Source organism: Polypterus senegalus, chromosome 7, assembly GCF_016835505.1.
Source record: "Polypterus senegalus isolate Bchr_013 chromosome 7, ASM1683550v1, whole genome shotgun sequence".
NCBI classification, from domain to species: domain Eukaryota; kingdom Metazoa; phylum Chordata; class Cladistia; order Polypteriformes; family Polypteridae; genus Polypterus; species Polypterus senegalus.
This window is the reverse complement of record NC_053160.1, coordinates 86,285,098-86,306,545: the sequence shown is the minus strand read 5'-3', so window position 1 is coordinate 86,306,545 and position 21,448 is coordinate 86,285,098. Positions and strand designations below refer to the sequence as shown.

The window sequence follows — 21,448 nt, the reverse complement described above, 5'->3', positions numbered from 1 at the left end:
AGAAAGAAAATTGCCTGACAGTGATAAATGTATATAGGAAAAAAGTATTATGAAATTAAAACCCTGATTAAATTAGTATATGGCAGTTAAGGGTTACAAACTTGTTTGAAGTAATTATGTGAAAGTGATGCTTGTTACTCAAAGAGGTAATTAGTACTAAAAACACTCAATTTTTAGTACTAAAAACACCCAATTTTGTGAACAAAGTTTTGCCATGGGAAAGTAAATTAATACATAAATACACTCAAAGGTATTGTCTGTTTATTTTGGCAATTCGGAATTTTTAGGGAAAAGCAGATTACATTTTTAAATTGACTAAAACAATTCACTGTTTGCAGGTTATTAATATTTGTGAAATTTAAAACAGTTAACCTATTTCTTCCAAACAGAATTGCTTCACAAGATTTTTAATTTTAAGTTGTAGCCATCCTTCACCTTAGCCTAACAGAACATATTACACTGCTCTGTACTTTTTAGAGATATAAAGTATCTAAAATATATAGTACTTCAGCAGCAGCTAGCAAGACCATTACCATTTGTGCAAACCATACTGATTCTCTAGGTGGAAGTATCAAATTAGAGCCACTTCCAGATGTTGATGAACTTGAAATGAGCAATCTCAAAATTAGTCTGATCATAAAATAAACACAATTACATACCATTAATAACTAGTAACTTAATTACAACAAAGTTGTGAAAAAATTGGGCAATTTGGATTGATGCTAAGTCTATGACTTGCAATATCATTTGACAAGAACACATATAAAAATGGTTTACTAGGAGATCTTTAAAAAACACATTATGCAAATGTACTCCTTTACATTTATATGTACAATAACAGCACTGAAAATGAATCAGAGCAGTGCAGACATGACATATGTGAAATATTTTCTTTGATGTTAAAAAGGTGAATAACCATGTCCAAAGTCTTATTTTTTCACATTAAAACCAAGTGTCAAATACAGACAAATACAGGTCACAGTTATAATTGGGGCATGATAAAAGATTAGAAGGGACACCCTGCTAATAGGGAGTTACATTAGTCAATGCATGATGTAATAAAAGCATAAACAAGTACAGCCCTGTTCCCTCAGTCCTCAACTACCTGTCACACACGTCCCTCTAAGGTTCAAACCAAGGATATTAATTACACTATGTTATTAACAAAACAAAAAAGCAAGCAAAATAAAAGGCTTTTCATAAAAACAACCTACAATTCAAACAAAATTAAAATGTACCTAGTATATAGATCAAGAAGATAGAAGGCTAACAGGCGTAACGACTTTTTAAAGTAGGCACTTAAATTAACAAGCCTATTGTTTACTAACCACCAAGGGCACATTCTAATTTATGAATACACCCGATTTTATTTAAGACATTCATTTTCTCTTTTTCTAAATGTGAGCTAATGTACTGTACACCTTTTTTTAATGGCAGGAGAAAATTAAAAGTTCTGAACGTACCAAAGGAGGTTCTTATGAAATTTCAGTGGGAGACACACATCTCTGTCAAGCATTGTTTTCGCAGACAGTTACAGGTCTTTTCTTCCACTCTAAGTTTAGACGGGATATATATATCTGCCCTTCATTAGATTTGTGGTTACTGAATTATTATTACTCCACTTTCTTTAATTTGAAAGCCAATATTTAGTTGTTCTCTATTCTGAACACTGCCTAAACTGCTTTTGTTTCACAAGCCACTTAAGACTGGGCAAGTACACGCTAAATTCCTGAAGTACCATAATACTTCCTGTACACTGATAATGTAGCAAACAGAAAGAGTACACTCCAACACAAGGAGAATGAAATGATATTCTAAGTGTTAGCTGAGTTGAAGGACTTCTGCTTTGAAAAAGAAGGTTAGTGGCAGTTAATGCACTGCGTAGAGCATGAACTTGATCTTTATTGCCAGGGAACATAGTTGTTATGTTGTTTCTCTTGGTGTTACATCCACACACATAATGAGGTACACATAATTAAAAAACACAATATACAATATATGACAGTATCATAACATTACATACAACAGCAATAAATAATATATTGCACAAAACACAAATATATAAAACAGTAAAGTAAAACTGCACTCCTACCCTGTAATATATTAAGTCTTTTATAAAATATACACAAATTAAACATAATTTATATTGAACAGATGGTTGTATATAAATAAGGAAAAGATGGGGATGGAACAGAGGCTGTGTTTAACCACAGTGACTGAAGCAGGAAAGTGTTTAAAAGTCTAGTAGTTCTTGCCTTTAGTGACTAGTACTACTGGGAGAAAGTTGCATAGGATTAGCTACCCAAGCAAGTTTAAGTTCAGTGCTAATTGTTCCTTCCCATATTTTTATTGTATGTATTAACTGTTAATATAAATTGTAATGCACTGGAAAATATATAAAAATTATGCAGAATATTATAAATTCTGTTTTGCCCAGTTACTTTTATATGAAGAAATGACCAATAAGTGAGGTCTAGTTTGACAATTTTCATATTGTTATTAAAGTTACTATATATGCTCACGTACAAGTCTAGTATTGAAACCCAAAAAAAGGATCATAAAATCAGACCTTGATTTACACGCCCGTTCAAAAATGCAACACTTAATTTTTTTTTTTGCCTCCTCCAGTCTCGCATCAGTTTCTCAGATGCATAGAATTTTATTGCAGCAGCGCAGTTACCAATTTCTTTCACTACTTTAACAACGTTTAATTTAAAACCAGCTTTATATTTTCTTATGATCGAATGCTCCATCGTAGTTAAGGGATGCTCTTATGATAAAGGTGTACGAGGATGTGAGATATAAAAACACAAAACAGTGTAAATGTTGCTTTGGAATATGTGGTCACATAGGCACAATAGAGATCGAGAGAGAGAGAGAGAGGTTAGGAGCATGTGCTGATACAGCGTATTGCCGCACCCACAAAGAAAAAAAGGCAGTGTGCTCCGTGGTTACTCTCTCAGGTAGGCGTTAGCATATCATAATCCCTTGTACCAATAGCGTGCGTTTTCCTCATTCGACTTATATAAACGACATTATAAAATACCAGAAATTATACTGTAAAATCAAGTCTCAACTTATCCGTGGGAGATTTAAAACAAAATCTTTAATCCATTGTGTTACTGTAACTCCTTAATAGGCAAACCAGTGTGAAACAGTTAAAGAAAAATTATCATAATATATCGTACATGCTTCATCTTTTATAGAAAGCAGTACATTTTTTATCAAATTATTATTAAACCATCAGATTATGTATTAAACATCAAATACATTTAATGCATATAAAAGAGAAAGCCCATAATATAATGCATATCCAACCTTAATAAAAGGATATGTGTCTGTCTGGTTGCTATGTCTCTGTCATTCCAGCAGATGGTGCATCACAAACATTTGTAGTAATAAAATGCATTGCATTCATCATTCCAGCAGATGGCCTATCACAAACATTTTTATTAACACTGCTTTTATTAATTCCATACCAAATGGCATATAACAGATGCATATGCATTGCATTTTCCATTCCAACAGATGGTGCATCACAAACATTTGCAGAAAATAGGAATGTACGATATATATCATCTACGATAATATTTTAATTGTCATTTAACAAACAGATTCATTGCCTCAAATAAGAATACACGTCTGGTGACAATCCGTTAAAATGTTTATAGTTAATAGCGACAAAATCCTGGGCTGCAAAGGCTTATACATGTAGAGTTTCTTCCTAAATACCTGCCCCCTTTTCTTCCAGCCCAAGAACTTTAAACCGGATTGAGGGAGACAGCAAAAGAAACTGAACAGAAGGCTTAACCTTAAGTGACAATAAAAAGCTAAAATGGCTTTTATCACTTCATGAGCTCAGTAGCAAAAGGTAACTCAAGCTTATTGATTAATTTTCACATTTAAATGAGCCCTTAGACAAAAAAGACATGTTTGAGAAATTCTTCTGTCTGCCACAATATCTTATCATTTTGACTATTCCATCACTATATGTCATAACAGCAAAGAGTTTCTAGATAACCATTGTACTCTATGGATATACCATGTGTTAAAAAGCTGTGACTATTCTGGCATAGCATGCTTGCATTTCCAATCAGACAGTAATGTTAACTTTCCTTTAGTTATTTGTTTAGATTTGCTATGAGACAATGAATGCTGTGCAGCCTTCTGCATGCTTCTACTAATGTCTTTAGAGAGATTTCTTGAATCAAATATGAGGAGTACTAATATCAGCATCTCGTCTGGATATTCTTTATCAGCATTCTTAACGGAAGTCCGTTTCACCTCTTTTTGATGGGGTGTGACACATTGTTTACATCAAATGCATATTTTGCAGTTCATATTTTCATGATCATTGTAATTCAGTAATCAGAGGCTTGCTCTCTGTTGAATTATACTAACAAGCTCATCTTTGCTCTTTGAAGTTCAAAATCCTCACCCCTACTTTGGGTGTGGCCTTAGATTAGTTTAGAAAAGTGATACTAAGCAAGCCATCTAATTGATCCCATGCAGTTTTAAGAAAAATTCACTCATCGCTGTTCTCCAAACATGTCTGATACAGTGAGACTACATGAGCCTGATAGGACAGACTACTGTGTTTGTGCATTGAGAGTGCATGTAGTACGCTAGTATACAGTAGGTATACATGGTCACCGCACCGCTCCAAAAGTTAAGATAGCGTATCTAGTTAAAAATCAGTGAATAAACAGTGCCAGGAGACAAAATACAGACACCATCAGTCGTCAGATTTAACTGCTAGATGTGTATTATCCTCACTTGCATGGAAGTGGTTTAGCTTTTAAAAAACGGATGTTGCTCAAAAGATGGCAATCTGCAAACTACGTTGGAAATCAGTTGTCGTTAAAGATAGTGTGGACAACTAACATGTTTCGTCATCTATGAACAAATCATCGAACAGAATATAAAGAAAATAAAAAAATGGCATTTTTTTAACACTGCCCCATACAGTCTTATTATGCAGCTAACAAAAACAGTGCACTCCAACACAAGAAGAACCCTCCATTTGAACCTGGAGCAAGAACAATCATTTTTAAAGACTTGGTATTGTGTTTTGTCATCTATTAACAAATACATCAATCCATCCATCATCCAACCCGCTATAACCTAACTACAAGGTCATGGGGGTCTGCTGGAGCCAATCCCAGCCAACACATGGCACAAGGCAGGAAACAAACCCCGGGAAGGGCGCCAGCCCACCGCAGGGCACGCACACGCACACACCCACACACCAAGCACACACTAGGGACAATTTAGAATCTCCAAAGCACCTAACCTGCTTGTCTTTGGACTGTGGGAGGAAACCAGAGCACCTGGAGGAAACCCACGGGGAGAACATGCAAACTCCACGCAGGGAGGACATTGGAACTGAACCCGGGTCCCCTAACTGCGAGACAGCAGCACTACCCACTGAGCCACCGTGCCGCCCTATGAACATATCACCGTACAGAATATAAAGAAAATCAAAAAATGGTATTTTTTTAACATACATAAGTCTTATTATGCAGCTAACTGAAACGGTGCACTCCAACACAAGAAAAACCCTCCACTTAAACCTGGAGCAACAACAATCATTTTTTAAAGACTTGGTATTGTAAAACTATTTATCTGTGCCAAGATAGATTAGAACTCTAAATAACCAATAAACAACCAGCCTCTTCTATGTTACATTTGTCTAATCTGTTTGCATCCTGACTTCTATATCAATATATATGGAGAGTTAACATATTTCTATACTCCTTATGTTTACCAATAAATTGTATTTTTCTATTTCTAAATTAATTAATTAAACAGATAATTATTCAACCAAATTAAATCTCTCTCATTTTCTACAATGAACTATTATTTTCCACAAAACAATATTAATAAAAACAATGTCATCAGGTCCAAATCAAAACCCAGCATGTATCTGTGTTTATTTTATTTTCTAGATGTCCATTCTGTACCAATAGATCTTACTGCCACTCTACTCTCATAGTATAAATTTCATAATCTGCATTTCTAATTCTGTAAGCTCTTTCTCTGCAAATTGTATCATTTTTGTATATTTTAATCACCTGTCATGGAGGCTTATAGAAATCAGTGAACATTAGTCAGTAATTGCAATGAAGTTTAAAAGCACTAAAGTATTTAATTTAATTTAGCTAAACCCTCCAGATTGTAATGAGGAATGCTTATGCATAAAACACTTCAGTCTCTTTCTTAACCTGTAGCATTGTTTAAATATGATGACCTGCCTATTGATAGCATAAATCCATTTCAACAGGAGGTAAGCAGCTTTGTGCTGATATTTATTTCTTCCCAAGTCCAAATACTGTAAATATGATTCAATGAGCGACTCCCAATGTCACAAAGTCATTTTGTTTGAGTAATCAGCCAAAGCAACACAACTGCCATATTATCCAATCACTGCAAGCTGCATAAAATATTTCTAATCATAAACTAAAGTTACAGGAATCACAGAGATTTGATTTATTAAATTACAGGCTATGTGCAACGCCAACATATCAATTATATTTTTGTACTTTTCTTAATTTGTATTCAGATATTCATAAATGATATTCTAAAATGAATTGATTCCAACAAAAAAAAAACCTTTCATGAGAATGGAAGTTTGCAGTACAATTTGTACAGGGTTAGTATGTTGTTTTCCTAAGATGTTAAGAGCAATCTCCTAAGTATAATATAGCATAGAATGCTTTTCCTTCAGCAAAAGAAAAGGAGCAGCTTAGTGTACAGCTGGGATCATGAATTGGCAGGCGACTAATAAATACTCTAACATTTTTTTTTCCCCAAGTACAGGAGTCCCCAGGTTATGTACGAGATAGGGACTGTAGGTTAGTACTTAAATTGAATTTGTATGTAAGTCAGAACAGGTACATTATTTTAATAAATGCTATTGTTGATCGACTGTAACCAAGTGCTTTGCCAATGAATGATGGAATTTCACCTCTCCCTGACCTTTTTATTATTTCTGCTTTATTTTCAATGGTAATGTTTTTTCTCTTCTTTACTGTATCACCAGCACTTGCATCAGATTTGTGTTTCAGAGACATTATTGAAGGGTGAAGACAAAAGGTTAAGATGATCTCTTCTGCACAGCACTGTACACACTATCACAGCAGGAAGGCACCCTTCGTCAATACGTCTGATGTACTGACAAGAGACAACTTCCTGCTACGTGCGTAACTGTACAAGCAGGCTTGCTATTGAGAATGAATGGGGACGGTGAGGGGCGGTTCACCACCCACCCACCTCCACTACAGTATGCTGCCTGCAGCGTCCCCCCATCGAGAAAGAACACGGTGCGGCCAAGGGCAGGTAGTGAATCGCCCACCACCACCCTCATTCAACAGGCAGCCATCTGAGGCACACTACAATGCTGCCCCTCGTACACCCTCAATGACCTCCGTTCAGCCACAACCAGGTCACCGCTTGCAGCATCACCAGAGAACGAATGAGAACAAACACACCATGTGTGGTGGGCGGGCAGTGAAACACCCCCTCCGCTCCATCCAGGTTTGCTGCTTAGATGACACCATGCTTCAGTTTTAGTGCAGGACTGCAGGTATTATACCTATTTATAAATTTTGCATGTTTTAACTTAAAAGTTCCAATCACATTGTTCATTCAAGGCAAACAAAAACAAAAAAACATTATTTATGCTTGTTTAGAGCATATGATAATATGACCAACAACTCATGTGTGAGCTACAATCTTTTAACCTAAGTCACACATTTGAATGAATGACTTACAAAAGTTAGCAAACTTAATTTATTTTTAATGCATCGACATTGCCCCAATAAACAAACGGAGGCTTCGCTTTCATTCTCTGAATGTAATGAACACGGCTACACTCGTCAATTCGACCATCCATCCATTTTCTAACCAGACTAACCTGTGGCTACTCTACAAAAGTCAAGTTAATACCAAAATAAAATATGTATGGTTAGTTTTTCCAAAGTAGAGTTGAGTAGAGTTGGCGAAGATGGATGAATTTAAATTCTTGGGATCAACAGTACACAGTAATGGGGATTGTGGAAGACAGGTGAAAAAGAGAGTGCAAGCAGGGTGGAACGGGTGGAGAAGAGTGGCAGGAGTGATTTGTGACAGACAGATATCAGCAAGAGTGAAAGGGAAGGTCTACAGGACGGTAGTGAGACTAGCTATGTTATATGGGTTGGAGACGGTGGCACTGATCAAAGAGCAGGAGACAAAGCTGGAGGTAGCAGATTTAAAGATGCTAAGATTTGCATTGGGTGTGACGAGGATGGACAGGATTAGAAATTAGTACATTAGAGGGTCAGCTCAGGTTGGACAGTTTAGAGACAAAGTCAGAGAGGCGAAGATTGCATTGGTTTGGACATGTGCAGAGGGGAGATGCTGAGTATATTGGGAGAAGGATGCTAAGGATAGAGCTGCCAGGCAAGAGAAAAAGAGGATGGCCTAAGAGAAGGTTTATGGATGTGGTGAGAGAGGACATTCAGCTGATGGGTGTAACAGAACAAGATGCAGAGGACAGAAAGATATGGAAGCAAATGATCCGCTGTAGCGACCACTAACAGGAGCAGCCAAAAGAAGAAGAAGAAGAAGTTTATCCAAAACATTCACATTTGCCAAATATATATGTGGTTCTGCTCATAATAATTTGAAGCATGAGGCAGACCGTTCTGATGACACAGTCTTTATTGCATTAAAATCAGAGCATAATTGCCAATGAAGGATAGTTAGCAGACCTGTTAAAACAGCATACTTTAATTGGCAACAGTAAATTTACATTGTTGGTTGTATTTTTGAAGCTAACGCAATGTTCATTATAGCAGCATAACAACTAAAACACATATTGGATTAGAATGAGAGTGATTAACAACAATTTACTGTATTTCATGTATAAACCAAAGCCCAGTTTTTTGACAGCTTCCCCAGCCTTGACTCCCTAAGAAAACAAAAAAAAAAAACCTTGTAGGGAAAAATTGAAGAATTCTTGGTAAAGGCAATTCAGAGAGAAACCCCCTTCCAGGTAGGGTGGGCATGGAATGGGTGTCAAAAAATGGAGTAAATACAATATGCAAAACAGAATGCAAGTAATCCTCTTCACAGACCTAGAGGACCAATCATTCATTGTCAACTCAGAAAGATAATACAATAGTACAAACTACAAGGCAAAATGCAAGAATAGATTATACCATTCACTAAACACAGAACTATCACAAATAAAGATACAGATTTGTTCAAATACATCAAAAACAAGGAAGAAACTAATTAATATAAATGAAAAACAACAATATCTGTCCATCAGTTAATTGTAGAACCATGGCAAGACTGTAAAAAAGGAGCCAGACAACACAGTCACAGTTAAGAGTCTTCCACACTTCAGCCAACTAGCTACCTCCCTTTTGCTGACCACTCTACAGCCAAGTCAGTGATGGGCCAGCCAATTTGAAGAAAGGATTCTTCTACACTTTATCGAATAGAATGATGTCTCCACTATTGAGTAATTAATGCAGGTATAGGTAGTCCGATGTAATATCTAATTTAGTTTACACAAGGTAAGCAGTAACAAAGTTGTACCACTCATATGCAGCACCTTGAAAAAAACAGAATACTGGCCACAATATACATGCATGGATTAAATTACTCTATACCAGTCCAGAAGCCTCAGTCTGCATTAATAACACAAATTCTGAATACTTCAAATTAGAAATAATTGACAAAGGTGTTCACTTCACCAATGCTTTTTGTGTTAACCATTAAACCACTGTCTATTCATCTTTGGAACAAACCAGAGATAAAGGGAATTATCAGAGAAGGACTCGAACAGAAAATATCACTATATGCATACGATATGGTGCTTTATATGTCAGACTCACAATCACCTTTATCATTAATCTTGAACATGACAGAAGATTTTCATAAGATCTCTATATTGTAAATCAAGCTGAACAATAGTGTGCTTTTTCCAGTGAACGGTCTAGCACATGGGTCTCCAGCTCTGGTCCTAGAGTGCTACTGTGGCTGCTGATTTTCATTGTAAACCTTTTCTTAATTAGTGATCAGTTTTTGCTGCAAACTTAACTTCTCTATCTTTCATTTTAATGAAGTAATTAACAGAAATGAGATGTGAAGACATCCTAAACATGACCACCTAACCTAACTGTTACAGGATCAGAGTTGGAGACCCTCTGCTCTAGCATATCAATCTAGACTGGACAGCACTCTGTTAATATCAAAACAGTTTAAATATCTGGGGATAATCATCACAAGCAAATACAGGTAAAATTCTTTTAAAACGAAGTAGAAGGGACCTAAAAATATTTAGTTGTAATGAAAATTTCATAGTAATGCGATTCTTTTAATTTTCATCTCCTCCTGTGTAGAAGTTGTGCTGATGAGAATTTTTCTCAGCATTTCCTTGCGATAATACACTTTCACGGTGCGAATGAGACCCAAATCCAATATTCAATTGGGTGGGAGGAACTCAACGCAAACATTATCTAAATGTGGGCAGCACAGTTATCAATCAGATTGTTCTTCATATTGTGAGGTTTCTGAACTGTTTTAGGATTTACCCCTGCCCTCAAGCCATCCCCCCCCCCCAAGTGCATCCCAAAGCATGATTGCCACATCTGTGGAAGCTTACTTGTCCGTTACCAGGGTAATGGCAGGCTCACAGCACCGAGCCAATTGAGATTGCGCTATAAGCGCCTGTCTTCGATGTGTGACACAAGAAACATTATAAATGCAGGGAACAGTATAACTTGGCCACTGACCTGGCCCCAACTTTCCCCTATACACAGCACAGCAAACAGGCGTGGTAGCTCTCGCTGCAATAAATAACTCTCCCTGTTTCAAGTTGAATAAAGCTGGTTTTGTTAAAGTACTAAGACAGCCTCGTGTTTTGGGGTGCAAGACAGTGACTCAGGTGTCACAATATCCTTGTCAAGCTAATGCAGCCAGTTTCCCAAAATGTCTTGAGTCTTCCAAGCTTGCTGGTTTGTTTTATACTCGCAGAGAAGGAATATAAAGCACTTAAAACATAGAGGATTGGTCGGCTTGCCAATAAAGAGGGGAATAACTTTGCGATTGCCAGTTGAATTGCAGCAAAGTAGACCTGTCAACCTTTACAATATATATTTTTTATCCTCCTTGGCACGGAAACACGTGATGTGGTAGCAACTGGTAGAAGATTCCAGTCCCATCAGCATTGTAGATGTCTTCAGGCTCGTAAGCTGAAATGATTTTCCTGATTTCACCAGCACGCTATTCATTTGCTTTTTCAATTGGAACTGAAGATTCTTCTCCACAGATTGCTTTGGCTGCAATTCTAAAACGATCCCGAAAGTGAATTAGCCCCACCCAGCTGGCAGTAAAATCTTCGTGGCCCAAGAAGATTGACAGTGCCTTCGCTTTTTCTTGAATGAGTGTTCCACCAATAGGAATATTTCCTGAAAGAGCATCACTGAACCACATAAAAACTGCTTTTTCGATGTCTTCAAATGCAGCAGTTCGTATATGTTTTTGCGCTGAGGCTCAAGGTTTGCAACCTGATATTTTTCTTCTATTTTTGCTCGTTCTTTCACAAAAGCTGACAGTGTCAATGGCCAAATACCGAATTCACTGCCGCCTTTTTTTCTTTTTGCCGGAATCAAGAGCGGCAAACAGTTTTTTTTTATTTGAACTGTTGTCGTTTTTTTGTGTCTGACATTTCTATAGGAGGGTGACAATGAGTTAAATTCCAATGAATGTTTTACAAATGTTGAGGAGCAATAAGCAAAATGTATCACAGAAAAAAAACGGAAAACAAGCACTGCAAAAAAAAAAAAAAACAGTACAGGGAAAGTTTGAAGAAAAAGAAACATTTACAATGTTCGGAGATTACTGTGCAAAATTGAGGTGCGACCACAGAACTCACTGTTCAGTGAATGATTCATTCAGGCATTTCAATGTCTTTTGGGCACTTCATTGTAATGAAAGTATCTGTTGAATGTATTTCATAGTAACAAAATTTTTATAGACTGTCTTATGGGAAAACTGTCGGGACTTTGTTGTAATGTAGATGGGGGAAGCCAGCCTTTTTACTGCACTGCCTCCCCCAGAATGCAAGAGGGCGGCACCCTGGGTTGCAGCAGTGCCTCGGATTCCCACAGGGCTCCATGGAGTTTGCTGCAGCCCCGTTAGGTTCTGTGGGCGCTGCTATGGGGTGTTGCAGGAAAGGCTGAGCCCTTTGGTGCAGCACTTCCACCACACCCGGAAGTGCTGCCAGAAGAAGATCACTGGATGCATGTAGCATTTCCGGGTGCCCTTTAAAAGAAGCCAGCTGCCACTACTCAGGGAACCTGCATCAGGAAAAAGAGGGACGAAGCTTGCCAGTGGAGGAAGGATTAGAGAAAAGTGAAAGCCAAGGGTTCTTTCTGTGTTCTGTATCGTGCTTGGTGCTGTGGAAACAGTTATTTGGATGTGTGCCCAAAGAAAGGACAGAAATAAAACTTTTGTTTGGTGCAATACTTGTGCTTGTGGCTGGTGTGTTCGGGGAGCCATGTGCCCCCTTGGAGATCACATATCTCTCTATTATAAAAAGAAATCCTGGAATGCAAAAGCAAGGCGACGATACATGATTTTCTCAGAAGTTTTTGAAAGACATTTACAAGACCCGCAAGACAAAACAAACTTGCCAGAAAGCGTCTCGTGGGGACCGTAAACATGAGACTTGGTGCCAAGAGACTGTGCCAGGGCCGTCTCGAGGGGACGTGGAACATGAGATTCTTGCAAGACATGCCCTATTCACAAATTATATCATACAAGAACACATGCATCACAAAACAGTCAGTCGTGTAAAAGCATGTAGTACACACATGTCCTGTGCTCTCAACACATATAAAGCATATAAGGACAATACGGAGAACAGACATCCAAAGGCGTTGGAGAGAAAAAAAGGCAGATAAGAGATTATGAAACCAGTAAAATTCTAAAGTATTGCAGCGTCCCAGCCAGGCTGCGGCCTTTTTAGTTTTAAGTGACTGTTTGGTCCGATTGACGGAGGGCGGAGTACAGCACGGAAGACTGAAGACTTCGTGCCAGCAAAGCAGCGGGTCCAGATGGTATATCGCCACGACTGCTGAAGGCCTGTGCGTTGGAACTGGGGAGAGTCCCAAGGCTTTGGAAAACATCTTGTATCACCCCAGTCCCAAAGGTATCACATCCTAGTGAGCTGAATGACTTCCGGCCTGTTGCTCTGACGTCACATCTGATAAAGACCATGGAGCGGCTGCTGCTTCACCACCTGAGCCCACAGGTCCGCCACGCCCTCGACCCTCTGCAGTTCGCATACCAGGAGAAGGTGGGAGCGGAGGATGCCATCATCTATATGCTACACTTACACTATGCTACGCTCTCCCACTTGGACAGAGACAGTAGTGCTGTAAGAATTATGTTTTTGGACTTCTCCAGTGCCTTCAACACCATCCAACCTCTGCTTCTTAGAGACAAGCTGACTGAGATGGGAGTCAACTCACACCTGGTGGCATGGATCGTGGACTATCTTACAGACAGACCTCAATATGTGCATCTTGGGAACTGCAGGTCTGACATTGTGGTCAGCAACACAGGGGCGCCGCAGGGGACTGTACTTTCTCCGGTCCTGTTCAATCTATATACATCAGACTTTCAATATGACTCGGAGTCCTGCCACGTGCAAAAGTTCGCTGATGACACTGCTATTGTGGGCTGCATCAGCAGTGGGCAGGAGGAGGAGTACAGGAAGCTAATCAAAGACTTTGTTAAATGGTGCAACTCAAACCACTTACACCTTAACACCAGGCAGACCAAGGAGCTGGTGGTGGATTTTAGGAGGCCCAGGCCCCTCATGGACCCTGTGATCATCACAGGTGACTGTGTGCAGAGGGCGCAGACCTAAAAATATCTGGGAGTGCAACTAGATGACAAATTGGACTGGACTGCCAATACTGATACTCTGTGTAAGAAAGGTCAGAGCTGACTATACTTTCTTAGAAGGTTGGCGTCCATCAACATCTGCAATAAGATGCTGCAGATGTTCTAGCAGACGGTTGTTGCAAGTGCCCTCTTCTACGGGGTGGTGTGCTGGGCTGGGGAGGCAGCATAAAGATGAAAGATGCCTCACGCCTGGACAAACTTGTTAAGGAGGCAGGCTCTATTGTAGGAGTAAAGTTGGACAGTTTAACATGTGGCAGAGCGACGGGCATTAAGCAAACTCCTGTCAATCATGAAGAATCCACTGCATCCACTGAACAGTGTCATTTCTAGGCAGAGGAGTAGCTTCAGTGACAGACTGAGGAGATCATTCCTCCCCCACACTATGCGACTCTTCAATTCCACCCGGGGGAGTAAATGCTAATATTACTCAGTTATTGTCTGCTTTTACATGCATTTTTATTACTATTTAATTTAAATTTTTTTTTTGTATCAGTATACTGCTGCTGGATTATGTGAATTTCCCCTTGGGATTAATAAAGTATCTATCTATCTATCTAGAATCCAGGCAGTAATAACTGCCAAAAACGCTTCAATGAAGTACCCAGTAAATTATCATCATACTTGTGTCAATATGATATTTCAGGTTTTTTTTTTAATGAATTTGCAAAACTTTATAATATTTTGTTTACTCTTTTCAATTCTGGGATCCTGAATGTTGATTAATGAGGGGAAACATGAATTTTAACTATTTTATCATAAAGCTACAACATAACAAAATCTGTAAACAAGTGAAGGGATATGAATGCTTTCTGAAGCCACTGTAAATGGCTCAGGTTTTAATTATCTACATCTTATTAAGAAATAATCTTATATTTATCTGCCACTAAACTTGATATTTAAAGCTAACTTAGGTTACAGCGTGATCAGTTAGTTAATCTCCCCCATTTTTAAGGGTACTTGGAAATGGAAAAAAGTACAATCACATATGAAGAGAAAACCAAGAAGCTCTAAAGAAACCCTAAAGTGATTCAGTAAAATGTGCAGAATCCTTTCTATACTTTGTGGAGGTCAGCTGAGCAGTTATTCATATTTTACAGTTGTAGATTTTTTTGAAAATGAAGCAAGACACATTATACATGTAACAAATGTTTGTTATCTCTTAATTTCCTACTTAATGCTGTACTGAAAAACACAATTTCAGAGAATGAATAGATAATTATGCTAAAAACTTGGGACGAGATGTGTTAAGAGAGATGGGATGTGACTTTTTCAGAAAGACACTTTTACATCCTGCTAGACTAGACTTTGTGCCAAGAGATTTAACTATACCCGGGGCTGGCAAAAGACAAAGAGTAGATGATAAAGTAGAACATTGTAAAGAATTCAAAAACATTGGTGCCATACACATGCAGAGCAGGTTAGAGATAATGGAAGAAGGAAAATTCGAAAGTCTCAAAAAATGATAGTAAAGACTGCATTAGTGCAAACAAGCAGAAAATATTACACGGTGAAATAACGGAACAGCGAAGAGAGATTGAATAGTGTTTGACGATGTCTGGGGCAGAAGAGAGACAAGGCAGTGAGATACTGTAAAAGGACAGCTGCTGTACAGGTTTTTAAACGTTCAAAGCGCTGCATGAGACACAGATCGTGCGGCATGGCAGCAACAGCAAGCAAGCAGCTGATCGAGCAAAGAGGAGTTAAAAAAAAACCCACTCTTTTTTTCCCCATTGTATTACCATTTAAGGATGGTTCTGGAGAAGCGACCATGTCTCCATGGGGTGCGTTCAGCCCCCTTTATCACAATGGCACATAGCGCAGGCGGTGGCAAGGGGTTGGGTGGTTGGTGAACGAAGCAAGCAGGGGGCAAAGCCCTCTAGTTACACATTCATTTAAATATGATTTTATCTGACATTAACCTCTAGTTAAGACCATTACTGATTTTTACAAAGTTAATGTTTATCAAATTTCAAAATAAACAAAAATAGTGTATCTTACATACAAATATTCTCAATTATCATCTCTGCATTTTAACTCTGTACCAAATTGTTAAAAATTGAACTTAGGTGCTGCGAAATCTTCAACACTGACAAACCTGAGTAGGAAAATTTTGGCAAAATAACATTTAAACCATTATAAAATGCTACACACAAGTTAAATTGATACATGAAGCTTTTTGTAAAACCTCTGAAAAAATACACTATACTGGCACATAGTTTTTTGGTTCAATGTGGCTACACACAAAGCCTAACATTTCAATATGCATTTATGATATTTTTGGGTTGGATGACAGAAAAACATCACAAAAAGCAGAATGAAACAAAAAACAGCTCTTAAAAATTATGACTTGAACTACAGTACATATCAAATTATTAGATAGGATTAAGGTCAAATCAGATAACTATTTGAATGATTGTGTTTACAATTGACCCATACTACAAACAAATAAGCTATTCATGAATTAAAAAATAAATAACATGCACAAACTGTACATTTGATGTTAAGAATACTCACCCAGCATTGTTAACAAGAATATCTATCAAAAAAGAAGAAAAGGCACATTTTTATTGCATATGGAGTAACATGTTGTCTACAATGATCTATTCTCAGGTTAAAATATAATATGGCATAGCCGGTACTCTTAAGTCTGTGTTAGGCAAAAGCGTCGCACAATTTTCATTTAGGTATTACTACCAAAGTTTTGCTCTAAACATTCAACCCCTAAAGAGGCATCCTCTTGTAGCTCTAGATATTTTAAAGTACTTAACAAACTAAACATACCATTGCATTTTCTGCTGAACCTAAATTTATAGTAGATATATTGAAATATTCTATTTTTCTCACATAATTTAAAAAGATTGCCACATCTGAAATTCAGCTATAACAATACTGTGTTTCATTAAAAAATACCTATTCTTCCAAATGCATCCAAAGCTGTCTGAATCAATCGTTCACCATCTTCCACTGAGTCTGCATTTTGCAAAGAAAACAAAAAAAGCTTTAATATCAGAGTGCATTATTGAAAATGACAGGTAGATAGGCAGCTATAATGAATACATTTAGAAACTTTACTAGGCATTAATTTCTAAAAGACAAAGTAAACAAATGTTAATTTTATAATAGAATCAATAAAAGTAATAAAGCACAATTTCAGAACACTCTGAACGAGATACTATTAATGAGAAAAAGATCAAAATATTAATTTTACAAATAACAAGAAAGAAAATCATCACAGCTCATCATAACATACAGTGCATCCGGAAAGTATTCACAGCGCATCACTTTTTCCACATTTTGTTATGTTACAGCCTTATTCCAAAAAATTAATTTTTTTCCTCAGAATTCTACACACAACATCCCATAATGACAACATGAAAAAAGTTTCCTTGAGGTTTTTGCAACTTTATTAAAAATACAAAAACTGAGAAATCACATGTACATAAGTATTCACAGCCTTTGCTCAATACTTTGTCGATGCACCTTTGGCAGCAATTACAGCCTCAAGTCTTTTTGAATATAATGCCACAAGTTTGGCCCACCTATCCTTGGCCAGTTTCGCCCATTCCTCTTTGCAGGACCTCTCAAGCTCCATCAGGTTGGATGGGAAGCGTTGGTGCACAGCCATTTTAAAATCTCTCCAGAGATGTTCAATCGGATTCAAGTCTGGGCTCTGGCTGGGCCACTCAAGGACATTCACAGAGTTGTCCTGAAGCCACTCCTTTGATATCTTGGCTGTGTGCTTAGGGTCGTTGTCCTGCTGAAAGATGAACCGTCGCCCCAGTCTGAGGTCAAGAGCGCTCTGGAGCAGGTTTTCATCCAGGATGTCTCTGCACATTGCTGCAGTCATCTTTCCCTTTATCCTGACTAGTTTCCCAGTTCCTGCCACTGAAAAAACATCCACATAGCATGATGCTGCCACCACCATGCTTCACTGTAGGGATGGTATTGGCCTGGTGATGAGCGGTGCCTGGTTTCCTCCAAATGTGACACCTGGTATTCACACCAAAGAGTTCAATCTTTGTCTCATCAGACCAGAGCAGAGAATTTTGTTTCTCACGTTCTGAGAGTCCTTCAGGTGCCTTTAGCAAACTCCAGGCGGGCTGCCATGTGCCTTTTACTAAGGAGTGGCTTCCACCTGGGCACTCTACCATACAGGCCTGATTGGTGGATTGCTGCAGGGATGGTTGTCCTTCTGGGAGGTTCTCCTCTCTCCACAGAGGACCTCTGACAGAGTGACCATCGGATTTTAGGTCACCTCCCTGACTAAGGCCCTTCTCCCCCGATCGCTCAGTTTAGATGGCCGGCCAGCTCTAGGAAGAGTCCTGGTGGTTTTGAACTTCTTCCACTTACGGATGATGGAGGCCACTGTGCTCATTGGGACCTTCAAAGCAGCAGAAATTTTTCTGTAACCTTCCCCAGATTTGTGCCTCAAGACAATCCTGTCTCGGAGGTCTACAGACAATTCCTTTGACTTCATGCTTGGTTTGTGCTCTGACATGAACTGTCAACTGTGGGACCTTATATAGACAGGTGTGTACCTTTCCAAATCATGTCTAATCAACTGAATTTAGCAAAGGTGGACTCCAATTAAGCTGCAGAAACATCTCAAGGATAATCAGGGGAAACAGGATGCACCTGAGCTCAATTTTGAGCTTCACAGCAAAGGCTGTGAATACTTATGTACATGTGCTTTCTCAATTTTTAATAAATTTTCAAAAATCTCAAGTAAACTTTTTTCACGTCATTATGGGGTGCTGTGTGTAGAATTCTGAGGAAAAAAATTATTTTTTTGGAATAAGGCTGTAACATAATAAAATGTGGAAAAAGTGATGTGCTGTGAATACTTTCCGGATGCACTGTATCACTGGGTTGAAAGTATCTATGTTAAGAAGAAATTAATGATGTAGAAATTTGCATCTTTGTCAAAATTTACTGAAACTATTATTTTAAAAGACAACGGGTACAATATAGATTAAGAATCCAACAGCTAAGCACATTATATACAAAGGCTGTCACAATACCATAGTTAGCTACAGCTTTTCCTCCTTTAGCTCTGATTTCATCAACAACTTTGTCAGCAGCTGAAGTACTTCTGCCTTCTCCTTTCGTGCTACCTCCAAGGTCATTCACTGTAAATATGCAAAAAAAAACCATGATTTCTAAAGGCATACAAATTCACATACGTTTATAGTTTCATGATGCTATGCTGTCATCCAGTGGACATTTCTTGTTAATGTCATACTCTACACACTGTTAATGGTCTTAAAAAGGACACCTGAAAATGTGAACAGTCACAGCACATACAAGGATGGATGACTGGCTTACACTAATTAAAGCTGTAATGCCTTATAAATATTGGTGAAAATTAAAAATTCAGAACAAGCAGAGTTCTTCAAAGGACTAGATGATAGTTATACTAACTTTTGTCAGTTTTATTTCTACAATACCTACTACCACCAAAGAATTTTGTAAACAATACTGCAATGGTGAGACTGCCTTATCCTCTAATTTAGTTGCCGACATCAACTATATATTTGCCAAGATAAGTTAAATATTTCCTTCTAATCACATTTAGTTAATATTAAAATGAATCATTTCAGATTCATCTCTTCAATATTCACCATTTCCCCACCTTTACGATACTGTTCTGAAATCAGATCACTTATTTCTAATTTAGCTGCAAAGATAGGAAGCCAAAACTTAAAATAAGCCATACAGACTTGTCCCAAGAAAAATGGAGGGCTTTAAGATCTCACTTTCTCCATGTCTTTGTTAGACTTTGAGAGATCCTTGGTAGCTCTGTACATTTTGACAGAGCGTCCTTTTAATAAAATTTAATAATAAAAATGAATAATAAAATTAAATTAAAACTGGACCAGCTTTATTTTGGTTTAGTAAAATCTTTTTGAGCTGTTTGGAGTCTAGTGTAACAATCTAGAAACAATCTGGCTAGGTGCCCAGGTGGCACAGTTAAATCCACGACTTTTAATATTTTAATGATGCTGAGCTGAGTGTTCTTACTCTAATAGTCTAAGTGATGGATCTGCTCCCTAAATGATTTTTATGATGACCATGTTCTCAGGGCATTCCACGTTCTGTGTATACGATTTAGAGTTCTCCTCTTTTCCCTTTTAATGACAACTTTGATTTTTGCTCAAGCCATGGAGACCCATACTTTTTTTTTTTAAGATGGTTTCTGCACTGGTTTCTCTTGTATGTAATTTCTCCTATCATCCTCTCTCTTTGTGTAAAATATGGAACAGAGATCTCGGCCCCTCCACTGTCGGAATGTAGCTTAATCTATATAAAATTTTGTTCCACAACCATAATTATCAATTTACCTACATAAAGTTTGTGCACAGGTTATACTTGGTTATTTTGTTGAATTCTTTTTGCTCTGCATGCATGTGTAATTTTTTCTGGGAGTTATTGGTCTTTTCCTCCCGTTTACTCTTTTTGCTCAGTTTCTTGTTATTTGTTATCTGTATTCTTAAAGTGCACTTTCGCCTTGATATCCATTTTTATTTTAATTGATACACCTTTTCACCTTTGGTGTCTTCCTTCCAAAAGAAAATCTTTACTTTAGTAAAAATTGCAAATATATTGTTGGTGCTATCCAGATGGATGTCACCTTAAGTTGGTTAATTCATGCAAATGGCTTACTTCATTTTATAATCTATTCACTAAAAGCTCTCTACAACAATCTATTTATCCATTTCATATTAGCAAAGTATCTATTAAAATTCCATATACTATATCTAAGAGAAAGCAGCTGGAGCTAGTATGGTTTTACTACATAAGAGCCCTAGATTCATGTTCTTTGGAACTTTATTAGGTGAGTTTGCATAACAAAAAACACAAAATATAATGTGAAAAGCAGCTACTCTTATTGCAAAGTCTGTCTGGCTATATAAAACAACTTGGCTCCCAGTGGACTGATTGTGTTGAAATATGGCACACTTACTCTTCATGGAAATTTTTCAGGAAAGTTCAAGTTTTGTGGTTTGAAAGTCAAACATTTGAAATTTGTGCACTTGTTGGTCTTAAAACAGGGAAACACTATGTGTTACTTCAATCATGGATTAGTTTACTGTTTCAGATTTACTGGATTTACTTAAAAAATGCAGTCTTCTGGAAGAAATTCAGCATTCACAGCAAACCCAACTGGAACTTTTTTTTTGGCGACCCTAGGTTATTTTAGATCAAAATTATGAACTATAAGAAACAAACAAGGCCAAAAATAATATGAGATTTCAATAAAAACATTCCACAATATTCCTTATGAAGGGGCCTAAGCTGCCTCGAAAGCTTGCATATTACAAATATCTTTTAAGTTAGCCAATAAAAGGTGTTATTTTCCTTGCATCCATAATGGCTAACATGGTACAATACCCTACTACAATAGAAAGTGAAATAACAAAGACAGAACATATGATTCAGCTATAAGATGCAATATTTTATATACTGTTTAAAGTTATGA

At 37.6% G+C, this 21,448-nt stretch overlaps 1 protein-coding gene across 1 annotated transcript in view; it reads right to left on the bottom strand.

Annotated features, from left to right (window-relative positions):
* The window catches only part of hsd17b4 (hydroxysteroid (17-beta) dehydrogenase 4), a 203,241-nt gene that overhangs the window by 177,819 nt on the left and 3,974 nt on the right, over positions 1–21,448 (bottom strand). The window contains exons 3-5 of the mRNA XM_039758980.1: positions 18,990–19,097; positions 16,879–16,938; positions 16,483–16,504 (exon numbers count right to left, since the gene is read on the bottom strand). Of these exons, the coding sequence (XP_039614914.1) occupies positions 16,483–16,504; positions 16,879–16,938; positions 18,990–19,097 (190 nt within the window). The remainder of the gene's footprint in view (positions 1–16,482; positions 16,505–16,878; positions 16,939–18,989; positions 19,098–21,448) is intronic.